This window comes from Centropristis striata, chromosome 23, assembly GCF_030273125.1.
Source record: "Centropristis striata isolate RG_2023a ecotype Rhode Island chromosome 23, C.striata_1.0, whole genome shotgun sequence".
NCBI classification, from domain to species: domain Eukaryota; kingdom Metazoa; phylum Chordata; class Actinopteri; order Perciformes; family Serranidae; genus Centropristis; species Centropristis striata.
The window spans coordinates 18,943,130-18,970,825 of record NC_081539.1 but is presented as its reverse complement, the minus strand read 5'-3'; the positions used below and the strand labels follow the sequence as shown (position 1 = coordinate 18,970,825).

Here is a 27,696-nt window from a genome sequence, read left to right as displayed (position 1 = left end):
TATTACATCACGGTGAAATACATTTTATATGTATTTTATTGGATGTCATACACAGAATTCACTACAACAGCTGTACTTTATTATCCTGTATTATCCTGTAACATTGAAAATCCAAGCCCACGGAAATCTTAAGAGTAAAATGAAATATTTCAAAACCCAGTTAAAATATTCCTATATAATTAAACTTGTTCAACAACAAAATAAATGTAAAATAGCTGTTTCTGTTCCTATGTGTACTGTAAGACCACAAGTCTGTTTAATTGGTGCAAATACTGACTTTTACAGACATATCTCATGTTAACTGGTGAGTTAAAGAGGATATGATTTTGTTACATTTAGACAGATCTTTCCCTTGTTGCCAGTTTTATGCTAAGCTAACCAGCTGCTTGCTCCTGCTTCAGTTTTAACTCACTCACTTCTCATCGAACTCTCAGCAAGAAAGCAAATAAGAGTTTTTCCCAAACAGTTCCTTTCAAAGTTGGCTCAGAAAATAGAGCTTGGTTAGATAACCAGACAAGCCTTTTTGAACCCAGAGTCTACTGCTGCAGGATCAGAGAGCAGTTTGGGCTGTACCTGCCTACCAAACATCTGCTCCGGGACCAGGCAGCCACAGGATGTTATTGTGAGGGTAATACAAACTAGTGATGCGTGTGAAATTGTTGAAAGTGCTTCTACAGTATACCGCATAATGTGCTGACTCATGCTACCCCTTTCATTCTCTGGCACACACGCTGTGTAACCGGTGTTAGGAAGTGAGAGAGAAATAGAGGCAAGTAATTTAGTTTTGACACAAAGAACGGTCCCCATCTAGTTATCCAAAATTATAGATAATGTAAAGAGGAGTTAGGGACATGGAGACCTGCAGCAGACACTGTTCAAGACTGGATGCCAGGGATTGGAATCCAATTGCTTTTAAATAAATGTGCTATGATGTGGCAAATCAGAGGGTCAATTCACTTTTAATTTTAGCAATTTAGCTGGTGTATTTCCTTTTATAGGCCAGTGGTCTGTTGCACCACAGAGGCATAAGGTTCATCTTAGCACTAACCACACCACAATGGCATTTTCACTTTGTGTAATCAGCAGTGTTTAATATTGAGTTGTCAAATTACATATAAACAGAATGAAAACAGTCCGGCTGAAAACCTTAAACAAGGCCATCTTACCTGCTGCACATTAGGGCTTTCATATTCACCACATTATAATCCTCTCAGAAAATAAAGTACTTGTCTTGTTTTTCCACTGTGTTTATTGTTTGAATGTAACATTATTTTGTATGCTACAACCAAAACAAGCATCTCTTGCCAAATTGCCTTTGAACACTTTGCTATGTAAAAGCAAAGAGGCTAACAGCTAAAGAGAACTAAGATTAATAACCAAACAACAACAAAAAGGTATATAAACTATAACAAATCACTATGACTGAGTGACTATATAATCTGATCAGTCTACTGATCAGTCTACTAACTCACATCCCATCCTTCACAACGATGCACTATGACAACTGCTATTTTACAGAGGACCTTCTAAGGCCTAGGTGTAAGATTTTAGCTATAACTTTATCCATGTAAATCTTGGAACAATTTCAGCAGGTGCAATCCTGTTTAATTTAATAGTCGCTTTACGACCACTCAAAGCGCTTTACACTACAGACTGCGCTTATTCACCCATTCACACACACATTCATACTGGTGGCAGAGGCTACATTAAACGGTGCCACCTGCCACCATTGGGAATTCATTCACACACCGATGAACGCAGCATCGGGAGCAGTTTGGGGTTCAGTATCTTGCTCAAGGATACTTTGACATGTAGGCTGCCATGGTCAGGGATCGAACAACAAATCATCCCATCAGTATGTGACCACTCTACCAATGGAGCCACAACCGCCCCGGCCAGTAGTACATTATTATAAATTACAATACATCAGTTGAATACAGTACAGATATAAAGATATCTAATGCTTAAAATGTTTTTTGTGAATATATATACTCTCAGAATTTGATGCATTCCAATTTAATTTACATTTTACACAGCATCCCAGTGTTTTTGGTTTTGGGGTTGTATTATTGGATTTTTATTACTGATGCATTACCATGTTGACAGCATTTTAATATTGTAGCTGGTCAAGGTGGAACTGCTTTATATATTCTTGGGTGGTCACTAAACACTTGTTGATTGTAGGTTTTGCATATAAAACCTGAATGTTTAAGTAACTAAAGCTGTCAGTAAGTAAAGCCCAAGTAAGTTGTTGTACTTCATTGAAGTGGCTGTATAAGCAATTGAAAGTATGTCGACTGTCCAAAAATCAGCTAGAGTGGGGACAGAGCTAACAGTGGAACCAGCTGATGGTCCTCATGCTTCTGCAACAATGCTGTGGGTCGAGAAGGTGTTATTAGTGATAACTGCTATAAGAGCAGTGCATAATGGTGTCAAGTGGGACTCAAACAGAGCCTCACGTGTGCTAACATTCACACACAGCCGGATCGGCTACCACAAAAATGTGTTGTTTGAAGCTCAGATTAATACACACACGAAGGGAGTGTGACATTCTCCGATCAGGACACCATTACTTTGATATGTCTTTATTTCAAAAACAGTTGTTTACTGCAATACTATTGTTCTGAATGTTGTGTACAGCCCCTTTAATTGGATAACACCACTAGGTTAAAGGTTATCATCACTACCTGGACTTCATGAATAAGCAGAAATATTATGTTTGTTCTACTGTATATCACTGCAGACAGAGGCAACGCTGGCCCAGCAGCAGGGATGGCACCCAGTCACATTGCTCATTGAGCTCTTGGAGCCACAGGACGAGCTGCAGCTTTGATATAAATGGATTTCTCCACGCCCGTCTGGCCGTGATGCACCATTTAAAGGGGAGAATGAACCGGGGATCTTACTGGGCATCATGAGCCTATTATAATACTGTCACCCCTCAAAGCTTTCCCCTGCAGTTCCACTTCCCTACCGGGATCAAAAGAGTAGAAGAAGTAAAGAGGGCAGATCAGGCAGAGGCAGGTTACTGCTGGTCAGTGGTGCTGTAGCAGGGTTCACTTCCAGCAATGTAAATGCCTGACCATCTGTTAGTTTGTGGCATCAACAAAACACAGTTTGCTAGATTATGCAGTTTATAATGTGTGTGTTTTTTGGCATAGGTGTTTTGGGCTGTTGTGGTTGATGTTTTTCAGATCATTACAAGCATAATTAACTTCTTTGGCCTAAAGAAGTCACCCAACGGGCTGTTAAACGTGGAATGTTAGGGGTTAGGAATTGTGAAGCATTTGCTCTCATTAGTGTGGAGCAAGACTATCATTATCTCCCAGTCTTTTGGGAAATGTAAATTGAGCTCTTATATGTATATATTTTTTAAAACAATCAGTTTATACGGTTGTTGTACATTTACAAAAAAGCATGTATGTTGATTGTGTGTACACAAACACACACATAATCAAGCACCCTGGTGAATTTCATTAGTTGACCAATGAGAGAGCTAAATAAGGACTGTGTCATTGGTTTCTGAGGCTGAATAGTTTGCGGACCCAGCTGGTCACTCACAAGGGAGAGAATTAAAGGCTAAAAATGGAAGCAATTTTCTTCCAAGATTAGCCTGTGAGGAAACTAAGAAAGATGAGTTTAATGAAGCTTTATGTCACTAAATTTACCCATTCAGTGGTTTGGCTGTGGGTTCTTCCTTAATCGTTATTTGGTGTTGAAGTCTTGTCAAGTTTTGATTAACATACAGGCTTGCAATTATTTTTCCTGCAGGAAAAGAAAACGTGAGAAAGAAAAAAAAAAAAAAGAGTATAACACATTTCCTGCACGGTGCACAGGAGAGACATTAATACGGTGCTGATAAGAAAACATCGCTCCCCGTCATTTTTGTATAAGTTTCCCTACAATTGCTTTTGGACCGAGTGAAAGGATGAAGATTATGCAAACCTCTGTGCTGTTTAAGGATTCTCCCATAGTTTACCAAAGAGAGCCATCTACTGGACAACTACCTTTATTAAATGATATTAAAATGGATGTAGATTTTCATGCTTTTATAAACTGATTTTTGTATTTCCAATTATAAATCTTCAAAGAAAAATCACTATTACGCCACTTCCTGCAACACCAGAGACAGAGCATACAGTACTTTCAGTCAAGGCTCCATGGTCCTTGCCCCCCGAATCCATAGTCTTTGTTTAGCCATTACTCAGACTCAAACGTTTGGATAAGTGGCTTTATGTTCTTGCAAGTCCATTAACCGGCCCACAATACCCTTGGCTCCTGGTTTTTGTAATAAAATGAAGAATGAAGGATTGGCAGTTTGCAACAGCTGATGTGACAGCAAACAGTGGTGTGAAGGTCACTCTGATGGAAATGCTTTATAACACACTTGTAACCTGAAATTCATACATAGAAAACGTCAGTCAGTTCCAGTAATGGACAATTTCATGTAATTTGTCAGTGCGATAAGTGTTCAAGTGAGCAATCCAATGTAGTGCTGCATGATTTTCATCTATACAGCCATTCAACAGCCCTGACATGGATGGACTTAGAGAGCATAAGGCCTGTAAAATGCCAAAGATTTGACAACACATGGGGCCTTATGATTCAGACAGTGTCTCTCTCGCCATCAGTTTTTTTTTTTGGTCTCAATTCAATTGTGAAGCTTGTGACAAAAAAACAATTCATCACACATACTGTTGCCCCTCTTTTTCCCTCTGGCTCATTTCCTCAAACGATTTTGGATCTAGTGCCAATGCAGTTGGTGATGTGTTTGGAAAAATAAGCATCTTTTCAAGGTGATGATGACCCTGACAGAGAAAAGGAAGGGAAGCCTCTGAAATCCTATTACCCAGAGATATTTTATTGCCATCAGCAGTGCTGGCCCATCGGCAGCACAGCAACTGTTTCCAACAATTGCTCCCACACTAATTCTATCGCTGTTGCCAGACTTGCCCAGGGTGTGGACATTAAACTCAATTTTCATCTAAAAGTGATTGCATAATGGCTGACAATGCAATTGAGTTAATGTGGGTGCTCAGGTATAAACGGCAAGATATGAGGAAACAAAACTTGATTTGCATAATTCATACAAAGGATATGTCTATACGTGTAAAGCATGATCTAACTTAGCAATTTTGCAAAAAATTAGGATAGTGAAGAGTTGACAGTGTTAATTAAAAATCTTTAGAAATCTAAGTACGTCTCAGGGTTGTGGACACACTGGTCTTGGCAAAAGTGAATATATGTATGTATAACAAAGGAAAATTAAAGTCTAAAAGGAATGATTAATAATTATTATACCAATTGGATACTTTAAATTAAAAGTGATCTGCTAAGTGATGAACACAGCTAGGGAGTATGACAAAAATACTAAAAGAGTCTCCTCAAGGTGGCCAAATTTAAGGAAGCATCCATGCCAGAACTTACTCCTACAACCATCCTTCCTCCTGTCATGCACACAAGGTTCCTATATAGAAAGTGACTTAATGTAAATTGACCATTAGATTCTGTGCCCTGGTAAAATATCTTCTTCCTGTGCATGTAAAAATGATTTTTGTCACTTAGTGTCAGAGTGGAGTGATGTAATACAGTATACAGCTCGGAAAAATGACTGCAATGACCTGGATCACCTCTAAGCTCAGGTTTCCATTTAAATATAGAGTAGAAAATAGATATAGCATTGTACTTGGGTCTACTCAGTAGTCACCATGATAAAAATCCACATTTGCATGAGTATGCTTCTTACATGAAACCCAAAAGAGTGTGCCTTCTTCAGATGTAATACATTAACTACAGTTCATTAAAAAAATATACATAGGCATCAAATATCTTGTATGTGTGAACATATTTGGCCAATAAAGCTGATTTCAAGTCCAATAAATAATGTATTTAATTTAAATGAGGCATTTCAAAAATAGCTAACTTACTTATATAAATAATTATGATGTAATTACACATAATTTTCCTTCATGACAAAAAAAGAATTAGTTAATAATTCATGTTTAAAATCTGTAATTTTCAAGAGATAACTTATGGGATCATTATTGTATTACGTATAGCAGGAGGACACAATTGTAAATTGAAAAAGTTACTGGTAAGGTAGGCACATTAATTACATGTGTTTTAATGCATATTTAATTACTTTTAAGTATTTTGTATTTGTTCTTTTGCTAGACAGAAAAAAAATGCAAATTATACGAAATACTCTGTTGCAATGGTACTGATTTGTCTTTTGCACTCATTCACTTGGTTGTTTGTCAACTTGCCGATCTTAGAAAAGTACTTACTTCACTGCAGTTATGTTTATCGCTGTTAAAAAAGGCATCTGCTAAATGACTTATTGTCATCTGAAAGAACTCGTGCATCGCTGTGGCCTTACAGTTACGTTCCTCCCAACTACAACATATCCTGATTGACCACTCCAAATCTATGAATGTGGGAAATTAGCAGAACTCATCTTTTCAATGCAGGGGGGGTTAAGGTCAGACCCATATTGAGTCTATGAAATGTAATAAATAAAATGTGAATATCAGTTTGCATATAATGTTGTTTTTTGTATTTTCTTTGTATTTAACTTGTAACAAGATACATTTCGTTGCATTTGTGCCCATCTCTCTTTCTCAAACTTCAAAGCATTTCATAAATCCATTTAAAAATAGATTAATTTATTCAGTATTTAAAAACAAAACAATGAAATAAAAGTATAGATCACTGTAGCAAATAGTTTCCTGAATCGCAACATTTTCTGTACAAGATATTGATATAATCGTATCAATTAGACTTGTTATTTTTATTAACCCCTAAAAGTATTAAATTGTTCTGGTGGCATACTCTTCTGTTGATGTTCCAGATGTGCTAATATAATGTTATATCACTGTATCAGCCTATCATATACAGATATATGTTTAATAAAAAAAATTTCAAGCAAAGTCATAGTATCCAAGTGTAATGATAAGAAACCTTATAATACTGCAGGTTCAGTAATCTCGACTAAAATGCTTGTTGACTTTAGCCACAGTCACATAAACAACTAAACCGATGAGGACAAACTGCTTCTGGTCCTTCATCCATACAAGTTTCATCTTCATCTGCCCATCTGAGTCCTGGTAGTGGATCAGGAAGTGCTCACCGTCATAGTCATAGGAGATGGACGTCTTCTCCAGCTCCATGGAAACAGGAGAGCTGACACACCAGAAAGGTTTCTTGAACTCGTCCAGTAAGGTCAGACTCATGATGCAGCAATTCTGGTAAAAAGTTGATGAATAAAAAATGTCATGACCTCTTTTTTGTGTGGATTGCAATTGTTGTCTTGAAAGATTTTCTTCATGATTTATGACAAAACATGAGATAACAACTGTATTCTTCTTGGTTTGGAGAGAAGTTAGAGTGACTCTTAAATTAACTTTTGGTAATGCTTTATAATAAGGTCCTTAATAACCATTAATTAACAAGTAATAAGGCATTGTTCTCGCTTTAGATCCGGTAGTTGCAAAAAGCATAGTTAACTTATAGTTAACTTATAATAGATGAGCAATAAAGTATATTTTAATATCAACAAGCAAACAAAATAAGATTAATAAAGGCATAGCAAAGACATAATGGGTGGGTCATGGGTGTTTGTAATGCCATTATTAACACTTATATAAGCTTATAAACACACAATAATGTTAATAAGCATCTTGTAAGGACTTACAAGGGCCTTATTACTTGTTAATTAATGGTTATTACAAGGACCTTAATATAAAGCGTTACCAAACTTTTTGATACGACTGTGAATATCACAATATAACTAGCATGTGGTCTCTGTTTCCTTTATAAGCACTTCAGCGACGTACTTAAAATGTCTTGGGCTTACTATAGAGTGAAAACAGTGTGCAAGTAGCAGCACATGTTGTAGTGTACGTACCTCTACTGTGCCCTGCAGGGCCTCACACCTCCAGGGAAGGGTGATTCTACCTGACAAGGGTGTGTGCTGAGACAAGATTGTCCTGTTAATGGCAGTCAGCTGGATCAGGCCATCACAGATCTGAGCTGGTTAAAGACAACAACACACATCAAGCAGGTCTTTATACTATAATAAGTAGCATTTTAGTGCTGGGTCACTTGATTAGTTAAAGATAAAAGCATCAACGTAAGAAAGTAATTCTGCATAAAAACATGGTAATCATATGAGATCATTAAAAACATTGGGCTGTTACCTGAATTTCAATCTATGAGCAATATAAACATCTTCAAATACAAATATTTTTTTAGTGAACATACAAAGTTAATTGAATTAATTTATAATTTAAGAAAACATTTTAAAAAATGCCAAAAGCAGGGTCTTCAGACCGTGATAAGAAATCAAGTGTGCAATAAATAATATTTTAAATAAAAAGCAATAAGAAAAATAATAAACATTTTTATTAGATTGTTGAAATGATTTAGAATAATAAAGATTTTAAGATAAATAAAATAAGTAATAATAAACACTTAAGTGTATATTAGCCTGGGTTGTAGGTTGGTTGTGCAATTTGTATACTGTATCTATATATTAACATGTAAAGGGCACCTACGTCAGAGTTATAAGGCAAACTAAACAATAAAACCTTGTACGGTACATGCTGAAGTGCAAATATGCAAATTTGCAGGTCGGTGCGAAGGATTCACAGAGGACAATGTTTTAGACAAGGCCGACGACATGGAGTTCACTATCCTGATGGTCTGAGTTTTTATGTGTTGGACTTAAGGCTACGAAGGCATTAGAATGCTAAATATATAGTACGGGGAAAAAAAAAAAAATAAGATTTTTAAAAAGTTCCCGTACACGTGAAATATCCCTACACTAATTACAAAGACTGGAATTAAAAAGACCCACAATAGATAGTGTGACTTAGTGAATATGAGTATAAATGAATTACTTCTCCGGCAGAAGAGCTGTGAGAAGCTTCCGGACATGATTTCGCATACAGTGCTGTGAAGAACAATGTGTAGTTGGTAACCATGGAGACCATATTCAGGGTCTATGTCATCAGAGGGGGGTTTGATCAATGGCTCCACGTCGGGGCTGGAGGAAGAAAAAAAAAAAGGTAAATGAAAAGTGAGAGAAGAGAACATTAAGAAAAAGGTATTTCATTAAGAAGACATTTCTGAGGTTTATTACTTCTGTTCAGTGGACTGTAATCATGATGTGCTGAAACATTGTGTTCTCACATGAAACCAGGAGAGGGAGCTATGTTCACACTATGCTGAAGTCCTAGACTAACAATAAGTGGAGCCGTTTCAAAAGTGCCATGAGGTCCTGCAGATACTTGTCCCTCTTCTGGGATGATCAGTGATGCACTTTCAAGACTACACAGCCACTCCGGCACTAAATATCACATAACTTGGATTACTTATATTTTCAGATACACAGAAAATAAATTGTGAATATGCTTGGACCAGTGTTTCCTAACATTTAAGACTCATGACCCCATAAAATACACAGGAGAATAAAGAGCATGAGACCAGTGAAGTATTACAGTGGTTACTTTATGTCTGTTACTTATTCAGTCTCTTCAAACTCGGTACTGACTCATTTTGTTCTAGTTCTGGTTGGACAGAATTTGTGGCTGACTTGACAAAGAGTCATAGCATCACACTGGAAAAGAGGGAAAAAATGACTGCGTCGCCCCAGGTGTCATGTTTTCCATCACTGCTGATCAGAGTTGAATAAATACTGTGACTACTGCAAAAGTAATTTGTTCCAAGAATGAATGCAGACTGTCATTTTTTCCACTAAGACAAAAGTTAGTGGGTGTTGGTGTGTGTTTTGTCAAGTAGAAAAATCAAAGCATAGACTTTTCTATTGTGTTCTTCAAGGTCTTGGTGCCTTAATGTGGTATTTGGTGAGAATTTTGACTATTTTTTTGGTTAAATTTAGTAACAGATCTGTTCAACAAATGGCATCCACACAAGAAATGAGCATAATTGAGCATGGAAATGGCCATCATATACTTCCATCAGAATGTTCTAAGCCCTTAATTTTACAATGTATTTTCATTTAACTTTTTGTTAAATAATATATTTTTTATTCATGATTTATGACTAGAACAACTTGACACACAGTGTTTGAGCTGAATCTCAAATCAATCTTCAGGTTCATATGATGTTCACCACTTCTATGTTGCAACTTCTGTTGACCTTTTATGTACCCCTGAGCATCACGTCCCCACACCCCACACCACTGTTCCCACCACAAAGGCAGCAGAACGGTAAGGGGTTAACCCGTCATTTTTTTCTGGGGTTCTTTGAGTGGTCCTGAACACCGTTTTGGCAACCAGTGATGTAGTCCATTGGCTTTTAATCATTCGATGATTTAATTCAAACTGAAGCATTTTATCCAATTAATTACCCTCTCTCTGTTGTAAGCTCTGCTAAATGAGTGGATTTAACTGCTTGCAATTAACACCATAACACTGTGTTGTGTCCTCATAGCAAATGATGAAAAAAAACTAGATGTCAGTGTCCCCGAGACATGACAAGAAGAATTTTCTATATATAAAAAGGTAGTTCAGTCACATTATCAGCTGTCATAGTGCCATACAGGTGCCAGTGTTGCTCACACTTCATATCTCAGCCTGCTCCGCATCACAGATGGGCCACCTCAGGAGCATCAAATTAACTGATGGTGACACACTGCACGCTGTGTAAGTATGTGAATAAAAAAAGGTGCCGGTTCAAGTGCGGCCTACCAAAGAGAAGATCCCTGAATGCTTCTTTCCAGCAGCCTGTGGAAGTGGAGGGTGAACATGACAAAGGCAACAGAACACTGGTCCTGCAAAGAGAGCAATCAATGAAATTCCTTGTAAATTCAGTCAGTTTACAGCTACTAAAAACTAATGAATAATAATTAAAAATGCCAAAGCTGCCTGCGAAATAATTACCCTCCAGATGCCGATGATGACACCAGGCTGCAGCCGCTTCAGTACAACCAGTGTGTCCTGGCCAACGACCTGCGCGCTTTCAGTTAGAGCCTGCACCTCTACCGTCGCCATGAGGGACCTCCAGCCAGGTCTGACAGATCAAGCAGCAACAACAGTAAGTTTCACTGAGAGAAAAGAGGAAACAGAGACATAGAGAAAGAGAAAAGAGTAGAGATGCTGTCTTACTTCTTCAGGCTGGGGCAGTTGAGGGCTATCCTCCTGACACCGTGGAGTTGAAGGGTGGAAATCTGCTGGTAGTTGGGCATGCAGCCTCCTCCACTCCAGCACAGAGTCACAGAAGTCTCACAGAACTGGGACCAGCTTGGCTCATATGTGCTCTCACGCCTCGACTTATCAGAGACTGTCAGCTCCCAGGTGATGTGCAAGTTTCTAGAATAAGATAACACAATACAGGATTACACTCTAGCCATAAAAGATATGACAGATATTTGGCAATGAAAGCATGTACAGTATACAGTGGGAGAAACCTCAAATAACTCACTTAATTACTTAATAGCCACATACAAAAATCAATCTTGAAACATTTGTTCGAAGTTAACACATCGAAAATACAACAGCAATTCCAAGAAAGTTGGGACATGGTAGAAAAAGCTGTATAATCAAATGAAAATTGTACAAAGAAAATATATTTAATGTTCATCAATCTGTGTTTACTGACCAGGGTTTTCCCAATGTCCTTACATAATCATGTTAGTTGATTTTAGGCCTTGTCCGTTACAAGAGATGTTTCTGGATTCTCTGAATCTTATGATTAGTTATTCTTAAACTGTTTGATTATTCGAGTGTTGAACCTTATCCTTGCTTGTGAACAAAATTAGCCTTTTGAAGCTGCCCCTTTCATGCCCAATCATGATACTATCAGTTAACAATTTACCTGTTTACCTGTGGAATACTCAAAACAAGTGAACACAACACAACTTTCTCAGTCTTTTGTTGCTCCTGTACCAACTGTTTTGGAACATGTTGAGAGCTTCAATTACAGTGTATATGTGTAATAAACAATAAAGTTGATCACTTTGAACATTAAATAGATTGTATTTTTACAGTTTTCAATTGAATATATGAAGAACAGGATAAACACAGGACCACACTTTCATTAACGTCAGTGCCCAAGTCTTTTGAAATAAGGGTTGTAATTGGGCGATGTTGACTCTTGCTCTTTAAATCAGGCAAACTGAGTTTAATGGCTATAACGTTTCTTTTGACAACAGTGAGGAGTAGCGTGACTCCAGTTAAGCTGTTCTTGTTAATGAAATGATATGCAACGAATGAAATGAAACCGCAGCTGTTGTGATAAATCTCTTGATCCAATTCTGTCTAAACTGTGATTCAGGGCTGCCCCTACTGTGATGCAGCCGGTGTCTCGCTGAGGCACCATCCAATATCAATTAAGTGTAGGAACAAAGCTAAAAACTGGAGCAGCCCAGGAGGCCCCGGATGACCCAGGGGATTTTGCTCTGCATTGTCTGTGTGTGTGATGTCTTGTGAAATGATTATTACCAAGGTAAATCGCATGCTCCTCAGTGTCTCTAACAGACAAACCCCCCACAGGGAATTGTCTGAGTTGGTGGGAGGAGGGAGGAAGGGGAAGGTGTGCGTGGATGAATGTGTGGGTGTGTGTGTGTGTTGTGGATGAGGAGTTGGGGGGCTAAGTAATTTATTTCAACAATTCAGACAGCCTCTGCAAGGAACACAATTATTTCTACTTCCCCTCTGTACCACAGCGACTGCCACAGAACTCAAAATTGAGTGCTGCACAGGCTCTAATCAGAGGTTATAAAAACACAGCAGAAACCGCGGTGGAGGCGATGAGGGAGCTTTCCCCTGCGTGCTGGCATCCCCCTGAGCAGACATCTCGCTCAGACAGAGACCTCTTTTCTCACCTTTAATAAGAAAGTGTCATTAAGTGCGATATGAAAAACAAGCCACGCTTTGTCTTTGATAGCCAGCGGCTTGAACTGTCCTCTAGTTTCTACCCTTGAACTTTTCTCGACAGTGCGGGTGGATCGCCAAACTTTTACTATTTGCTAACCACAAACAGGGCAGGGGTTCCCATGATACCTCGCAGAGCTGCTTCCGATTGTAAAACAGCCAGACATACCAAAGAGGTGGAAGATTTCAGCACGGTGTATAATGTATGATCAACACAGCCCCTTTTAGATGAGATACAGGAAAGCAGCAAACTGTAAACTGACAGAAAGATTCCTATAGAAATAATGACACCTTTTTCCCACCTCAGTAGCTAAGGGGTTTAAATACTTGAAAATACATGGAAAACACTCAATTAGCTTGACAAACAAAAAACACTTTCCAGGCTACTTAAGTGTCTGGTAACTTAAATCAAGTGCCAGGTACATTTAACACCTCAGGTTCTTCATCCAAGTGGCTTTCAAAAGCAGTTTTTGCCTCTCTGCGTCTGTTACAGTACCTGAGGACCCGCTCCGTTTGGCTGGGAAGCCCGGTGTGACAGCTGATGAGTCCTAGATGTCTTTTCCACTTGTTCATGTCACATGCGGCTACAGTCTTGAAGTGCAGCCACTTCCAGTAGCCCGCAGCCTGGTCCTTCACTTCCACTGTGGCCATCTTTAGCAGCAGCTCGTCCTGGCACTTAGGTTTCCGCTTTTTATTCTTGCCAAATTTTGCCATGTATATCTTGTTCCACAGAGCACTGTATTGATGGTACAGAAAGGTGAGAGGTTTCTGAGTGACAATGACTCAAAAAAGGTTAACAGACAAATTATAAAATTATATTTAATATGTCTGTTCTGCTAATTTGTTACACGCCTGCCATTTGATGACGACTTTTTGCATACATGTATGTTTAACAACCACAGAGCATCAGAAAAGTGGAAGTTTTCTAACACTCAGTCTGTCTTTTAGCACTACTTTCAGTGTACATTACACTGTTTTCCATCGGGGTGAATTATTTTGTTTGTGAAGACTGCACAAATTACAACCTGTCAGAACACAGAGTAGATCCTTCGACATAAGTTCCGGTGATATGTATCATTACTCATGCCAGTTTTAGACAATCACTTTTACCTCTGATGATGACCAAAATGTGATAAACTTCAGGTGTCACTAATACCTACTGTAATTCCACTCCTCCTTATGAGATGTCCAGATTTTATTTTTGAGGCGGACATGAAAACTTCCTTACAAGTCTAGATGTCTCATTTTCTGACAGGGCAATTCATGTGGGACACCAACCTAAAATGTAGTATATAAAGCTGGGGTAGGCACTTGTGGAAAACCAAAAACATCAGGAATTACTTTGCAAACTTGTGGACCTGAATTAGCCACAGCCATGAGCCTCAGTTATAGGGTTGCTTTGCAGAGTAGTTGGTTGTAGCTGGAGTAGCAACTTTTTCTGCAGGTCCGCTTCATCTGAAGGGATGTGCACATGCATCTGCATTTGTAGAACAGCCAATAAGAACGCTCTCTCCCTGCATGACCTGTGATTGGCGAAAGTCTCATGTCACAGGCAAGATTTTCTAAAGCCTGAAAATGGGGCCAAGAGGAGGTGCAGAAATCTAGTTTTCATTTAGACCACTTGAATTACAACATGTTGAAAGGTTATTATGGATCAACAAGAGCTGCCATGTTGCAAAATGTTCTAATCAAGTCATGTCTGCCTAGATTGAATCTTAAAAACTTTAAATCAAAGAAGTGGACTAATCTGGCGATGCTGTCGGTTGAAAGTATTTTTTAACTTATTACCTGCAAACTAGACTTCAAAAACACTACACAACACTACAGTCAAGGGAAACTTGTTTGTATACAATATTTGAAACAGATTTAGATTATGTCATCAGAGCTGAAAGGATTAATAATCAACTACAATTAGAACTAATTCATCATTTAAGTCATGTTTTTGTAGTCATACATGAGAGTTAACTGAATGTCTTTGGGGTTTTAATTGTTGGTTAAAGTGGATTGATTCCACACTCATGTAGTACATGTACTTTGTGTGTTGCATTCACAAGACTTGGCTGATTCTTACTTATCATTGGCAAGCTGATAGAAGAGCTTGTTGACGTGGCTGAGGCTGAAAAGAGCAGAGGCATCCAGGTATGACAGAATCTTAATCAGGATCTCAGATGGCAGTCTACGGAAAAAGGTAATTAGACATCACTACAAGGAAGTGACACCAGTGTTTTCTTGCCACCTGTTGTTCATCATGCAGTTCTTTAGAGGCAACAGAGTATGAGACAAATGCGCTCTCGACAGGCTACTTGGCAATCTTATCATACACTTCTGGCAACAGAAAGAAATGACCCATGTCGGTGTTCTCATTTAGTAGATTTGGTATAAAACAAACGCAACATTACACCCTTCTCAAGCAGCAGGTACTGATGAATTAAATTGTGAGGGAGATCGAATCTCAAATCTCAAGTTGGAGTAATTAAAAAAAGCTGGCAAAAAAAGGATGTGAAAAGATGTTCTCCATATTTGTTATTGAGAATTATTGATCAGGTCAGTGTGGTTACCCCTGTCCTGGTTAATGATACAAAAGCCTTCCAATGCAACCTCTTGAGTAAGTAATATATTCATGTTCACACCTGCCTAGTCAATTACTGACATTACTGCATGTCAAACAACAAACAGCTTCAGAAATTAGACACAAAATGAATAAATCATACATGGTGTCTATTCAAGCTTCAAAATTCTAAATAATCCAAGTAATTAACCTCTCATTGACATGTTGAGCTGTCAACATATACAGAGAGTTGGTTTGAATCATTTTTGGCATTTCTAGTACGAAGTGCGATAAGGATAAGGGCAGCTAGTAAAGTTGATGATGTGCAACAAAAGTCTGAGCCTACACGATATTGTAGCTTTAGTCTTCACTTAATTTTAGACTTGAAGTGAAGTGTCAAAGTTCTGACCCAGGCCATCTATGTGTTCACTCATCTTAGGGACACAAAATTGCTCGGAAAGACTTTTATCCTGTCTACAAGGCTTCATAATATCCACATCAATTGACAAAGGGAACAACAGGAAATTAATCAGCAACAATTTCAAGAATTTACTTATAGTTTCACTCAATTATAAGGAGAAAATATTAAACATTATCTGGTTTCAGCTTTCCAAATGTAAGGATTTATCCCTAACCTCATGCCATAGAAAATAAGATATCTCTTGGTTGTGCTGGTTGGACAGAACAAGCAATCTGAACATTTCACCTCTGGATTAGGAAACCTGTGACATTTTTTTCACTAATTGACTATAAAACTAATGCTGCAGCTCAAATCTAAACTGCATAGTCCAGCAAAATGTCACCTTTATTTTTAAAAAGGAGACCTTAAATAGCTCAAATTCAGGTTTTTAGACATGGTTTCAAATTATATGCATAGTTCCAGTGCACATGGTAGAACAATAGCCTTCCAAAACATATACATTAATCTGCTTAATTGCATTACACCCTTGTTTGACAAATAAGAGTTTCCTGAGAAAGATACAGTTTAAGTAATGTAAGCAATTATGCTGACTTGCTAGCACAACTACATGTATTTGATCATAAAATCTTAAAAAAAAAAATACTTCTTGCAATTAATGTTGGTCTGCTTTTCTTGCAGTAAAAAAAAATCACAGTATGTGGTTATTTTTGATTTGCTTCAAACCTTTTTTATTCCTATGTATACTGTTATACATGCATTTGAGCATGACATATGTTAAGTTACTCCACTGTAAATATATTAAAACTGCAGTTTCATCATATCTGGTTAAGTGCATGGCCCTATATGTGGCCCTGTAGTAGTGTCGATGAAAAATTGTGGCCCCCTCCAGCATTTAAGTTGCCCATCCCTGGTCTACATTCAGTGGGAAAAGATTCAGATCGTTTAATTTGATTAAAGTGAAGTGTCTTTCACCGGTATTGATCTTTTTGCTGTGCTTTTATTGTGTTTTGCTACAAACACGCTCTATAAATCCTATTACTTACAGGGCAATAAAGCCTTGACTTGCTACAGTTTCTGAACACTACCAGGCTGAAGTGTTGACTGTCACGCAGCTGAAAATATGAGCATGTTCTGATAGATTACCTTTCCATAAAGTTCACAGTGGACGCTGGAGATGATTTGTCAGCCCTTTTGGACGTCCTCACTGCCCGCACTCTGGAAGTAACTGCTTTCGGTGCCGCCATTTGTTTCACTGGTCTTGACCCCTGTGAGTCAGATACTGATAATTTATATTTGCTAGGAAGTTGAGGCCAGGTAGCGTCAAGAGCCACGTTTGTTTAACAGCGTTTTTGCATACAGGCCGCGGAGTCAACCTCAGGATACAAAATAGACAACAGCCAATATGCAAACTCCAATGATTAGCTGAATAAATAGCGTCTGCTTTCCCTTTTTGTAGCCATATCAAAGAAAAACTGTGCTAACGTTACGTTTCTGAACTGTCCGCGTCTGGTAGCCATGGTGACGTCCGGTCAAGTTCTTTCCACGTGTAGAAACAAACTTCCGGTTGGAAGTTGCTTTACTTGCCTTCAAAATAAAAGCTGGCATATTATTAATTCAAACCATTAACTGTACAGTTGTAGAATAGAGCCATACTATTCAGTAACCCTCCACCTACTTTCATGGCATGGATCCACCCATTCTCACCTGACTTCACTCACTCCTAATCAATGCTCTACTCTATATGTACCGCCAATTTCCTTTGTTCTGGCTGGCAGCAACACGAAGCAGCATGTGAGGGCCCTCTGTCCCTGTGATTCAGATACAAACCTATGGTTGTGCGTGATAAAAAAACCCATAACCGTCAAGCCTCACCATCTCCTATTGCTCTAAATGTGTGCATAGTGACAATAAATGTCTCAAAGAGAAACATCAGTTGTCCCTCCTACATTCTTATCGATGTACCATGATGATGCTCGACCTCCGGTGAACCAATCCTAGAGATAGATTAACGTACAGTATGTGTGTAGTGTGTTTTTTAAATCAATTTCAATATTATTTAATTCAAATAATGTTGGTCATGGATTTCCTTGATTTTCATCCAATAAAAAAGGTCTGATTTCTGCAGGGCTGCTGTGGTTTGAAGTTGTTGAGAAAAATAAAGTGGAGACTCACAAGAGACAGATTAAAAACAAATTGGTCCAAATCGAATCAGGAGAAGCCAAGATACCTCGAGTTTTAGTTTCTACTCTGCATCAATCTCCTGAAGCAGTGGAGCCTACATTTTCCTTGATGCAGCTTGATTGTCCTTCATTACGCTTGTAAACACCGACACCTTTAAACCTCCTCACCCCCAGTTTGAATGCAGGCTTTGTGTTTTTAATCTGAAGGCTCAAAACTGAAGTTGAGTAAAGTCTGATGATGTTTCTTAGACTTAACAAAATTCCTCCAGAGCCATAGAAGACATTATACAACAGTTTTATCATGCTGGGGGTTAACCCAATGGATCTTTAACCTTTAACTACAGCTAGGTTAAACTGAACTTACATTTAGGTGCATATTATAATGACGAAACCACACATGCATGCAACACAGCACAATGTGTAACCTACTTATTAGGAATATACAAATGCATTAGAGGAGAATTCATATCATCACCTTAATATTAATACTAACAATATAACAATAAAAAAATACAGTATTTGTTTGTATTGTCCCTATCACATAAAAAATTAATAATTATACTTTTTTGGTAGCCCTCAAGTAGTAATTGTCAAATGTTTAAAGATATCTTAGGTGTCAGATGTCCATCACATACCGGTAATTAAAAACATAAAAATATTAATATTGAAAGTGACTTAAACAATGTCATATTCATGCTGTTGCAACACAGTGTAACAAATCTGAAATATTCCGCAAAAGAGATTAAAGTTTTGTTCATATACAAGTTTAAAAATAATCAAATATATCAGTTTCAAATCATATTAAAATAGATTGTTGATATAGGTAAATATATGTACACACACATTTTGATTGCCTGTAGACTAAACACTAATTCAATTCTAACCCCTAAAATATGACGGTTTATCTTAAGGAAACCTTCTTCTTGTCCACAGTTGAACCCGATTTTGTTCACTACAAATTTGATTTCACACATACACAGAGAAATACACACACACACACAAAGTAATACCAGTTACTTTAAGCTCTAGCAGGCACAGTACAGTCTGCTGTAACCTTTCTCTGGGTTGGCAAAATAACTCCTCATCAGGGTGTTAGCTCGGCAGTAGCAGGGGAGTAACAGGCAAGATTGATGTTATTTGTCTCCTCACACATGCTAAGATAGAGGTCACATCTTACTGATGTAAGACAAGAGACGTAACAAAATTCACTCAGAGGGAGAGGAAGAGAGGGAGAGAGAGAGAGAGAGCTCTCAAATGAACTTGTTTGAGAGCCTGACCTCATTTCAGACATGAAGATACAGATTCATTTATAGCTGCACATAAACAGATGGACAGGCAAACAGATGGATGGACAGATATTTGTTATAAAATGGATATTATACACTTCATGTAGCATATGGTGGTGTGAGCATGCAGGGTGCACTCCATGCAATGTGATTTTATGATGCTTTATGCAGAATATTTGTAATTGTAAATATTCCGTATAGGACAAGTTCTTTAGTCGTATGTGAAGGTTTTGTTGCGACAGTGAGATGACTAATCTTATGCAAAACCAATTTAAAGCCATGTGAGGAATTATACTAATATAAATACTGTGACCTGTACAGAAAAAGACAAAAATAAACCACACTGAAGTCTTTTTCCGTGCAAAAACAGATGGTTCGCTTTAAGACCCATCACATAATCGACCTCCCCGTTCCTGGAAGCCAGTAGGCTCTGCTAGCTGTCAGGGAAAATAACCATAACACTGTTGTCAGTCTAGCCGATCAGCTTGCCTGATGGAAGTGAAGTCCCTTTTAGGGCAACGGCAGCCCCTGGTACGGCTACGCCATGTAGGCCACATCCCTTTCCTTTGCATGTCCCCCCGTACTTGACATTTGATGTTTTCTGTAGCTATGTGTCCTTCTGAAGGCCTCGGGTCAGTTGTGGCTCTTGGATACCTGATGTCACTCTTCCGCATGGTTTGTCAGTCAGCTCTGACAGTGCAATGTTTGTCAAATGGGGCTGAGAAAGAGGGGGGGAATCACCATGATTAAAATAGTGTGTTTTCTGTGTACTGCAAGTCGTGGATCGCTAAATAAAAATGCTGCATTTATGGAAACCTCATATTCTGTATTTGTATAAAATCGTTTCAATGCTTATTCATTTAGACATTCGGTATCTTTAAGTAAAAGATTTGGTTTAGTCCTCCCCGCCTATCTGTTTGCTCGCATGCATTCAAAATACAGCTTTGATGACTTCTGTTGAATGAAACTTAGACTTTTCCTCCCACTATTTACTCAAGCTAATGAAGTTGAAGACAGTCTATACTTCTCTTGCAGGTGTGAGTGCCATGCATAATGTAACCAGTTAGCATATCTTTACGTAGGAAAATGACAGCTCATTAAAGGTCTAACGTGAGGGTTCACCACTTATGAAGCCCGCTCTCAGGCTCTTCAGAGGTGTGGAGCACTGATAGGGACTCTCTACACGGCTCTTCAAAGGATGATGACATGTCAGGAATTGAAAAGAAAGGCCAAGGGTGGTACAGAGAGGCTCAGGACATTCTCTGTGAAGTGGGCATTTTCTGAAGAGTCACCCGCTTTCAACTTGGTTACGGGGTGTTTGTTAAATGTGATGTGCATGTGAAATTATTCACTGGTATGCATGGGCGGATAATGACACAATGAGCCTCTGGTCACAGACATGCAATAGGTCCCACCACCTCTCCTACATAGGAGCAACACAGACTTTATATTTAATTAGCCTCTTTTTGCTGTTGATTTGAGTCTACGCATGTGAGTAATGTTTTTGTGGTTTTGGGTGTCTTTGTATGTTGTTTTGTGTCACACTGTAGTCACTTTGTGTCTGTTGTAGTCATTTTGTCTTTTTAGTCATTAGTCATCTCCAGTGGTATTACATGTCTTTGTGGTCTTTTTATGTCTCAGTAGTCATTGCTCATCTCTCTGGTTCTGCATCTCTTTGTGATTGCTTTGCATCATTTTGAAATTATCTTTTGTATTTTTTTTCTGTCTTTGTTTGTATAGTTCCTTTTTGTAGTTGTTTTGTGTGTATTTCTGGTTGTTTTGCCCCGTTTCATAGTCCTGAGTCTCTTTGCAGCTCTTTTGCATCACTTTGTAGTCGTTTTGATCTTTATATCGTCATTTTGTGTCTCTTTATAGTGGTTTTGTGTCTCTGTAGCCATTACTCATCTCTCTGGTTTTGCATTTCTTTATGGTTGCTTTGCATCATTTTGGAATTGTCTTTTTGTAGTTTATTTTCTGTCTATGTTTGTTTTGCCTCACTTTTGAAGTTGTTTTGTGTCTCTTTGTGCTCCGTTTCATAGTCCTTGTGAGTCTCTATGCAGCTATTTTGCATAACTTTGTAGTTGTTCTGATCTCTATATCGTGTTTTTGTGTCTTTCTGTAGCTGTTTGTGGTTGTTTTGGAGCCATTTTTACATTTCTTTGTGGTCAATTTGTGTCTCTTCCTGGTTGGTATGTGTCTCTTTGAATGACATTTTGTTGCTGAAGGCCAGGCTGGTGGTTCTATCCTCCATCCATGGTGGTATGCCAGTGCACACCAAGCAACAAAACATGGCAGCCACACACACACGTCTGTTATTTTAATCACTGACATGATTTGATTTCTCTGATCGGCACTCTGCAGAAGTTAAATCCGCCACTGGATGGCGCACAAGTATCTTTATTGGACTCATGAAAACGCTTGCTTAAGTCTCAAATTAGCAACATATACATGCATGCTGAATGTACCATGCAACAGCAAGGTTATCCACTGCAACCGCCTTCATTTCGGATTAATCAGGGAGAGACATGAGAAACCCACAGCATATAAATGACAGGCATTGAGAGCTGGTGATCTCTGCTGTCCCAAGGGGCCCCTGCAGCTCGCAACATTGAACTGATTAATATGTAAACAAACCTATTAGTCCACGCATGTGCTCTTAATTGCGGGATACTTCTGAGGAGTCTTGTTGCAGTGGCTACACACAAAGAATGGGCGTGAGTTGTCCCTCGAAAGGGAGCCCAGAGACTCTTGCTTTTTTAGCTCCAGCGATCTGAGCGCTCAGTTCACAGTCTGCGAGAGACAGAGAGCATACCAGCGGGATGGATTGCACAGGTAGGTCGTGATTTACCTTTTCTCCACAGAAATTGCCTGCAAAGTACTTATTTTACCAGAATTGTCAGCTAGAATAAGAGGAAAAGATAGCTAACATTATTTTCTATGGTTATTATAATTTGTTAGAAAGTGTTGTGGCGCACAGTTATGGAAAACAATACGCAGTAGCACAAATAGTTGATTTGATCAAAAGCAGACGAAAAGAGAATGTGTATTAGATAAACAATGCAATCTTTAGATTTAGGAATGTACTGACAGCGACTGTCTTTCATTTTTACGCGCAATAGTCAATTTACGCACACAGAATTTACCTATGTTTAATGACCAAACTGTATGCAATTATTTCCCTACTATTGTCTGATGTGAATATTCTCATTTTGTCTTTTAAATCATCAGGATTTACAACAACACTTGTCTGACTACTCTTCCAAAATCAACTAAGACGCACAGGAGGGAGGGGAGTCACAGCCAGAGAGTCTGAGTGCGTCTGTGTGTCAGATGGTGTTTGAGAGAGTGAGGGAGCATCACAGATAGAGGAAGAGAGAGAGAGGGGAAGAGAAGGGAGTAAGTCTGGACCAGGTGATCGAGTACTAACAAACCTCCAAGGGGCTGCCGGGTTGTATCAGTGTGCACGGGATCAGCGATCCGACCATGGTGCCCGCGCGCTGCCCGGGACCCTGTGCCGTACTGGCACTGGTCCTCCTCTTGGGATGCGGCGTGGCTTTCTGCCTCGGCCAGAACGACACGGAGCCCATCGTGCTGGAAGGGAAGTGTCTTGTGGTGTGCGACTCGAACCCTTCTTCGGACGGAGCGGTCACCTCATCACTTGGCATATCCGTCCGCTCCGCTGGGGCAAAGGTGGCTTTTTCCGCCGTGCGTGGAACCAACCATGAGCCGTCAGAGATGAGCAACACGTCTATGACCATCTACTTTGACCAGGTCAGATGTTCACTGAATTCATCACTAACACACTCTTGCAAAAGTCGAATATTAATCAGAAATGGGCCAATATCTTAGCTCCATTACCATTCCCTCTTTTCTCTCTCTCTCTCTCTACAACATACATGTCATGTATTTGCCGTGGGCGAGCAGAACTTGTTTAAGGTCATGTTTTATCGATTTCCCACCACTGCTCACGCTCTGTGTGATCTGAGCCCAATGCTGTTTTCTCTTGAAAATAGTTCATTTAATCCTGTGCGTAATTCTGAGATGCGCTGCCAGAACGAGTCATCCATGCAGGATCATTGATCACATATGCGTCTTAGGCCTCGGCCGACTTGACACGAGCATTGTGCTGCATTTGCTCGGATGTTTCACTAACTTGTCACGGCTGAGGTCTTTGGACAGCGGCCTGTTATACGCAACACATTTGGGAACCATGCGAAACTGCGACTAACACATTTGGCACAGCAGAACCTGAGTATCACTGATACGCCCCTCTGTACTCACTATGCGTGGCAAAGACAAGTAATATGTTACCACAAAAGCAGCTGTTATGTTAAATGAAGCGTGCAGATGGAAAAATAAAGTCTCTTTTTGCGCCCTTCTTGGTCACAGGTTTTAGTGAACATCGGCAACCATTTCGATCTGAAAGCAAGTGTTTTCCAGGCTCCAAGGAGGGGGATTTATAGTTTCAGCTTTCACGTGGTGAAGGTTTACAACAGACAAACCATACAGGTGAGCAATTATGAAACAGTTGGTGTGCATTTAATAGATTCAGAGCACAAAGAGAGCTGAGCATGAGACTTAACTCTCCCCTCTCCTGCAGGTGAACCTGATGCAGAATGATTATCCGGTTATATCAGCATTCGCCGGTGACCAGGACGTAACGAGAGAGGCGGCCAGTAACGGAGTACTGCTGATGGTTGAACGGGAGGACCGCATCTCTCTGAAGCTGGAACGGGGCACCTTAATGGGCGGATGGAAATACTCCACCTTCTCAGGCTTTCTAGTCTTTCCTCTATAATCTAACCTGCGATGCTCCACGTCGCACGGGACTCTGCTTAGGTTGAGGAACAAAAAGAAAAAAAGAAAAAAGAAAAAAAAACACGCCATTTATTTTCAACTTAAATAACTGTCAGCCAAGGAAGCCGACGAATATCTGTATACCTACACTCGTCCACTATCTAGTCAAATATGAACGTTTCCTTGGAGTTTCATATATTCAAATCCATCAGTCAACTTTTACGCAATCTGGATGATTAAACGTATTGATCGGCCAGTGTGCTTGTCGGGAATGTGGATTTTTTTCTTGCTTGGAAAACAAACTTTTGCCGACAGACAAACGGGTGTACCTTGGCAAAAAAATGGACAAGGGAGAAGACGATGAGTGGAAGAACTGACATCCTGGACAGGCCGAGTGTGTTATGCTCTATTTTATGTTTGTATAGCCTTAAAGAATATATGGTTTCCGTCCAAGTGAAGTATATGGAATTATGGACAACCAGAGAAGAAGTGCTTTCACGCCCAAGGCATTTTTTTGCACGAATGGAAGTTTTTACTTTATGTTTTGTGCTGTCAATGGTGTTGCGTTTGGATGCTGAACATATTGAAAATAAGCCAAATGTAGGCCGCCGACGAGTTTATTAAAAAGAGAAAAAAGGCGACATATTTCAGCCACCGGAGACGACTTAGAGCCCTTTTATTAAAGAATAATTATATAATTTATAAAGTACATATTCACATTATTGTGTGTTCTACATTTCGGAATCTGCGTAGCTTTGACTGATTTAATGTTCAGTGACGTTGCTCACCAAATGTACATTGTGGAAATAATAGAAGAATCCCTATATGTCCCGCTTAATAAAAGATATTGTATTGTATAGGCTAAGCGCATTTATCACTTTTTATTCACATGACTTTGCATTTAAAGGAAACATGGTGAAGAAGGGATCTGTATTAGATTAGTGAGAGTTTTATAAGTTGCAGTAGACCAAACTAAAGGCCTCAGGAGGAAACAGAGCAACTCGCTTTAGTCGCTGTCCAAGGTGCTGAAACACACTGCTGGACTCCTCATTCACAAAGTCTCGCAGCAGCACTTGTTACACGTGAAGAAATAAATCTAACTACTTTTTTCCACAAGAAAAACGAGTCAGGTTGCAAATATTTTCAACAATAACAATGCTGGAACGGATATACGGCATATCAAGTTCCAGCACAATGCACTGGTTCGTCTTTACGCAGCGCATGACGGATAGAAACAACACAAAAACACCTTTTCCCAAAGGCTTAAACCAACCCCAAATTTAAAAAAAAACATGCGTTTGGATGGGGAATCACATATGTTTGAAGGTGGTATAACAACACGAGGCAAAAATGATCTTAAGTGTAGTTTAATAAGCGAAAACACTGCCCACCCTAGGGGAAATTTAGCTTTTTAAAATCACAGAATTGGATGCCATCTTGTCTAAAAATCAATGTTTTTGGAGGATTTCGCCCACACACAGTCACACCTACACACACAGACACACAGACACACACCTTCACTTACACCGACACACACACACACACACACACACACACACACACACACACACACACACACACACACACACAGACAGACACACACAGACACACACACACACCCTCCTCCTCCCTCCCTCCGCCCACTCCCATCTAACTAAATTCAAGGCCACCTCTGAATGAATCTGAATCAAAGCAAAGAATTAACGTGTGCCAGAATCCTTTAATGAATGATTTGATAAAAACAAAAATACTATCCGGGAATCAGACAATTCATCAGGCAGCTGAACAATTTGCCAACAAAAAACATATTTAACTGCCTTATTTTAATATCCTAACACAAGTTGCAGAAGATTATTATAATTAGAAGTCTAAAAGAACATTCTATGGGAAACATTCGCCAAATGTAAAAATAAAATTGAATAACTATTAGGGACATTTGCTGGTTTTAATGATGCATGGTGATGAGTGAAAACCTTTATCCTTTATTAATTTCCCCTGTTAAAACTGTACCAGTCGCAGAGAAGTTTGGCGCGCGTGGAGTGAGAAAAAGTAAAAGCACTGCAGCAAGTCAGTGTCAGAAAGTGTTTTAAACCATGATGGAAGTTGCAGTTAAGTTGTATATAATTCTCTCTGTATGTGTCAAAGGTCAAGCCATGTTGCTTAAGCTCAGATTGGAAAATTCAGATAAGCATTTGACCTTTTTTAGTGCTGTGGAGGCGACCTGTATGGAAGCTGGGCTTTGGTTTCCTTATTGAAATATCTGTAGGAGGAGATTTGGAAAGAAGGAAACTAAAGAATAGTCACTGGTGAATACAAAACATCTTAATTACTTTGAGACCAAAGAGGATACACTGCAGAAATCTTGAAGATTAGTTCAACAACAATGTGTTTTCTTTTCTCAATCAAACAGCTAAACAATTAGATTGTAAAGCTTTAAAAAAATGTTTTTTTTAGTCTTTTTTTAAATTAACAAGATTCTTAACCCTCTGATTGGTCGAACATCAGGAAATCCCAACAGGAAGTCAGTCTGTGGAGGACATTTGTATTTAAAACAAAGCCAGCATGACATTGGCAGAATACTTAGTTTATGAGTAATGAAGAAAATCTGCCAGAAGAGTTAAGAGCCTTATTGCAACACTTTATGCTAATCCTCAGCTTGTTGAAACACATGCAACCATAGCACTGTGTCAAGCACGAACACAAGAAAACATAGATGTGATTGTTTGTCCGTGTGAATGGAATCCAACAGCTGCTGAGCCAGGAAAACATAAAGATTTGATATACATGTGAGCATCTGGAATCTTGAATTGCCTGCTTGCTTTTTCTGGTTCGTTGCTTTTCTCTTTTCTTTTTTTTTTTCTTTTAACGTATATACCTTCATCTTGTGTGCAACAGAAACACAACAGCTGAGAACAAAGAGGAAGACCTGCTGATAGCCCTGCTGATGCCAGCATTAGGACTGCACAAAGCAGCAGAAAGTGCCAACAAATCAGACTGATTTGGAGAGTGTGTTGAATTGGCCTATAAAGTGCTAATTGTGCCCGTGCTGGAATTGAAAAGTCTGTTTCCAAATGTTCTCCTTAGGTGATTAAGATAGCCATCAAACAGGTATTTGATGCACACAGCGAAAGAGAAATGGAAACAAAAACACTTTGGTTATTGCCTACTATCAATTAAAGCTACATTTGGAAAAATATACCTTCCATAGATGGGAATAATGTTGCGATCTTTATGTTTTCTCTAGAAATACTTTTTGTGAGGCACATTGCATAGAAAATGTTGTATAAAACACACCATAATTCTTCCAGTTTATTAAGCCTAACTGCTATTTTTTCTTTGTAGCTGTAAATATAGAGTCGCCCACGTTTTCAGCTAGCTGGAGTATAAAATTTATCCACCCAAAAGTAAAATCAGTCTTCAAATATGGGGCCATTTTTTATGGCAGCACAGATGGCGTTTTACTGTGCTTTGTAGGCCACATGCAGATAATCACAAAACTTGGAGACGTTGTTAAAGAGCCTTGAACTCATTTGGCCTTTTGTTGCTTTTCAGAGCATTATTATTTGGT

The 27,696-nt window shown here is 39.0% G+C and overlaps 2 protein-coding genes across 2 annotated transcripts; one reads left to right on the top strand and one right to left on the bottom strand.

Annotated features, from left to right (window-relative positions):
• Positions 1-6,887: 6,887 nt before the first annotated feature.
• Positions 6,888-17,383, bottom strand: fbxo15 (F-box protein 15). The gene is made up of 9 exons (XM_059327088.1): positions 17,009-17,383; positions 14,968-15,072; positions 13,393-13,632; positions 11,130-11,333; positions 10,905-11,034; positions 10,713-10,795; positions 8,901-9,046; positions 7,907-8,031; positions 6,888-7,244 (listed from the first exon to the last, which is right to left on the bottom strand). Exons 1-9 carry the CDS (start codon positions 17,107-17,109, stop codon positions 6,978-6,980), a joined length of 1,401 nt encoding a protein of 466 aa, XP_059183071.1. The 5' UTR covers positions 17,110-17,383; the 3' UTR covers positions 6,888-6,977.
• A 4,453-nt stretch (positions 17,384-21,836) lies between these two features.
• cbln2b (cerebellin 2b precursor) lies at positions 21,837-24,989 on the top strand. The gene is made up of 4 exons (XM_059326999.1): positions 21,837-22,163; positions 22,560-23,102; positions 23,721-23,840; positions 23,932-24,989. Exons 2-4 carry the CDS (start codon positions 22,815-22,817, stop codon positions 24,127-24,129), a joined length of 606 nt encoding a protein of 201 aa, XP_059182982.1. The 5' UTR covers positions 21,837-22,163; positions 22,560-22,814; the 3' UTR covers positions 24,130-24,989.
• Positions 24,990-27,696: the final 2,707 nt, after the last annotated feature.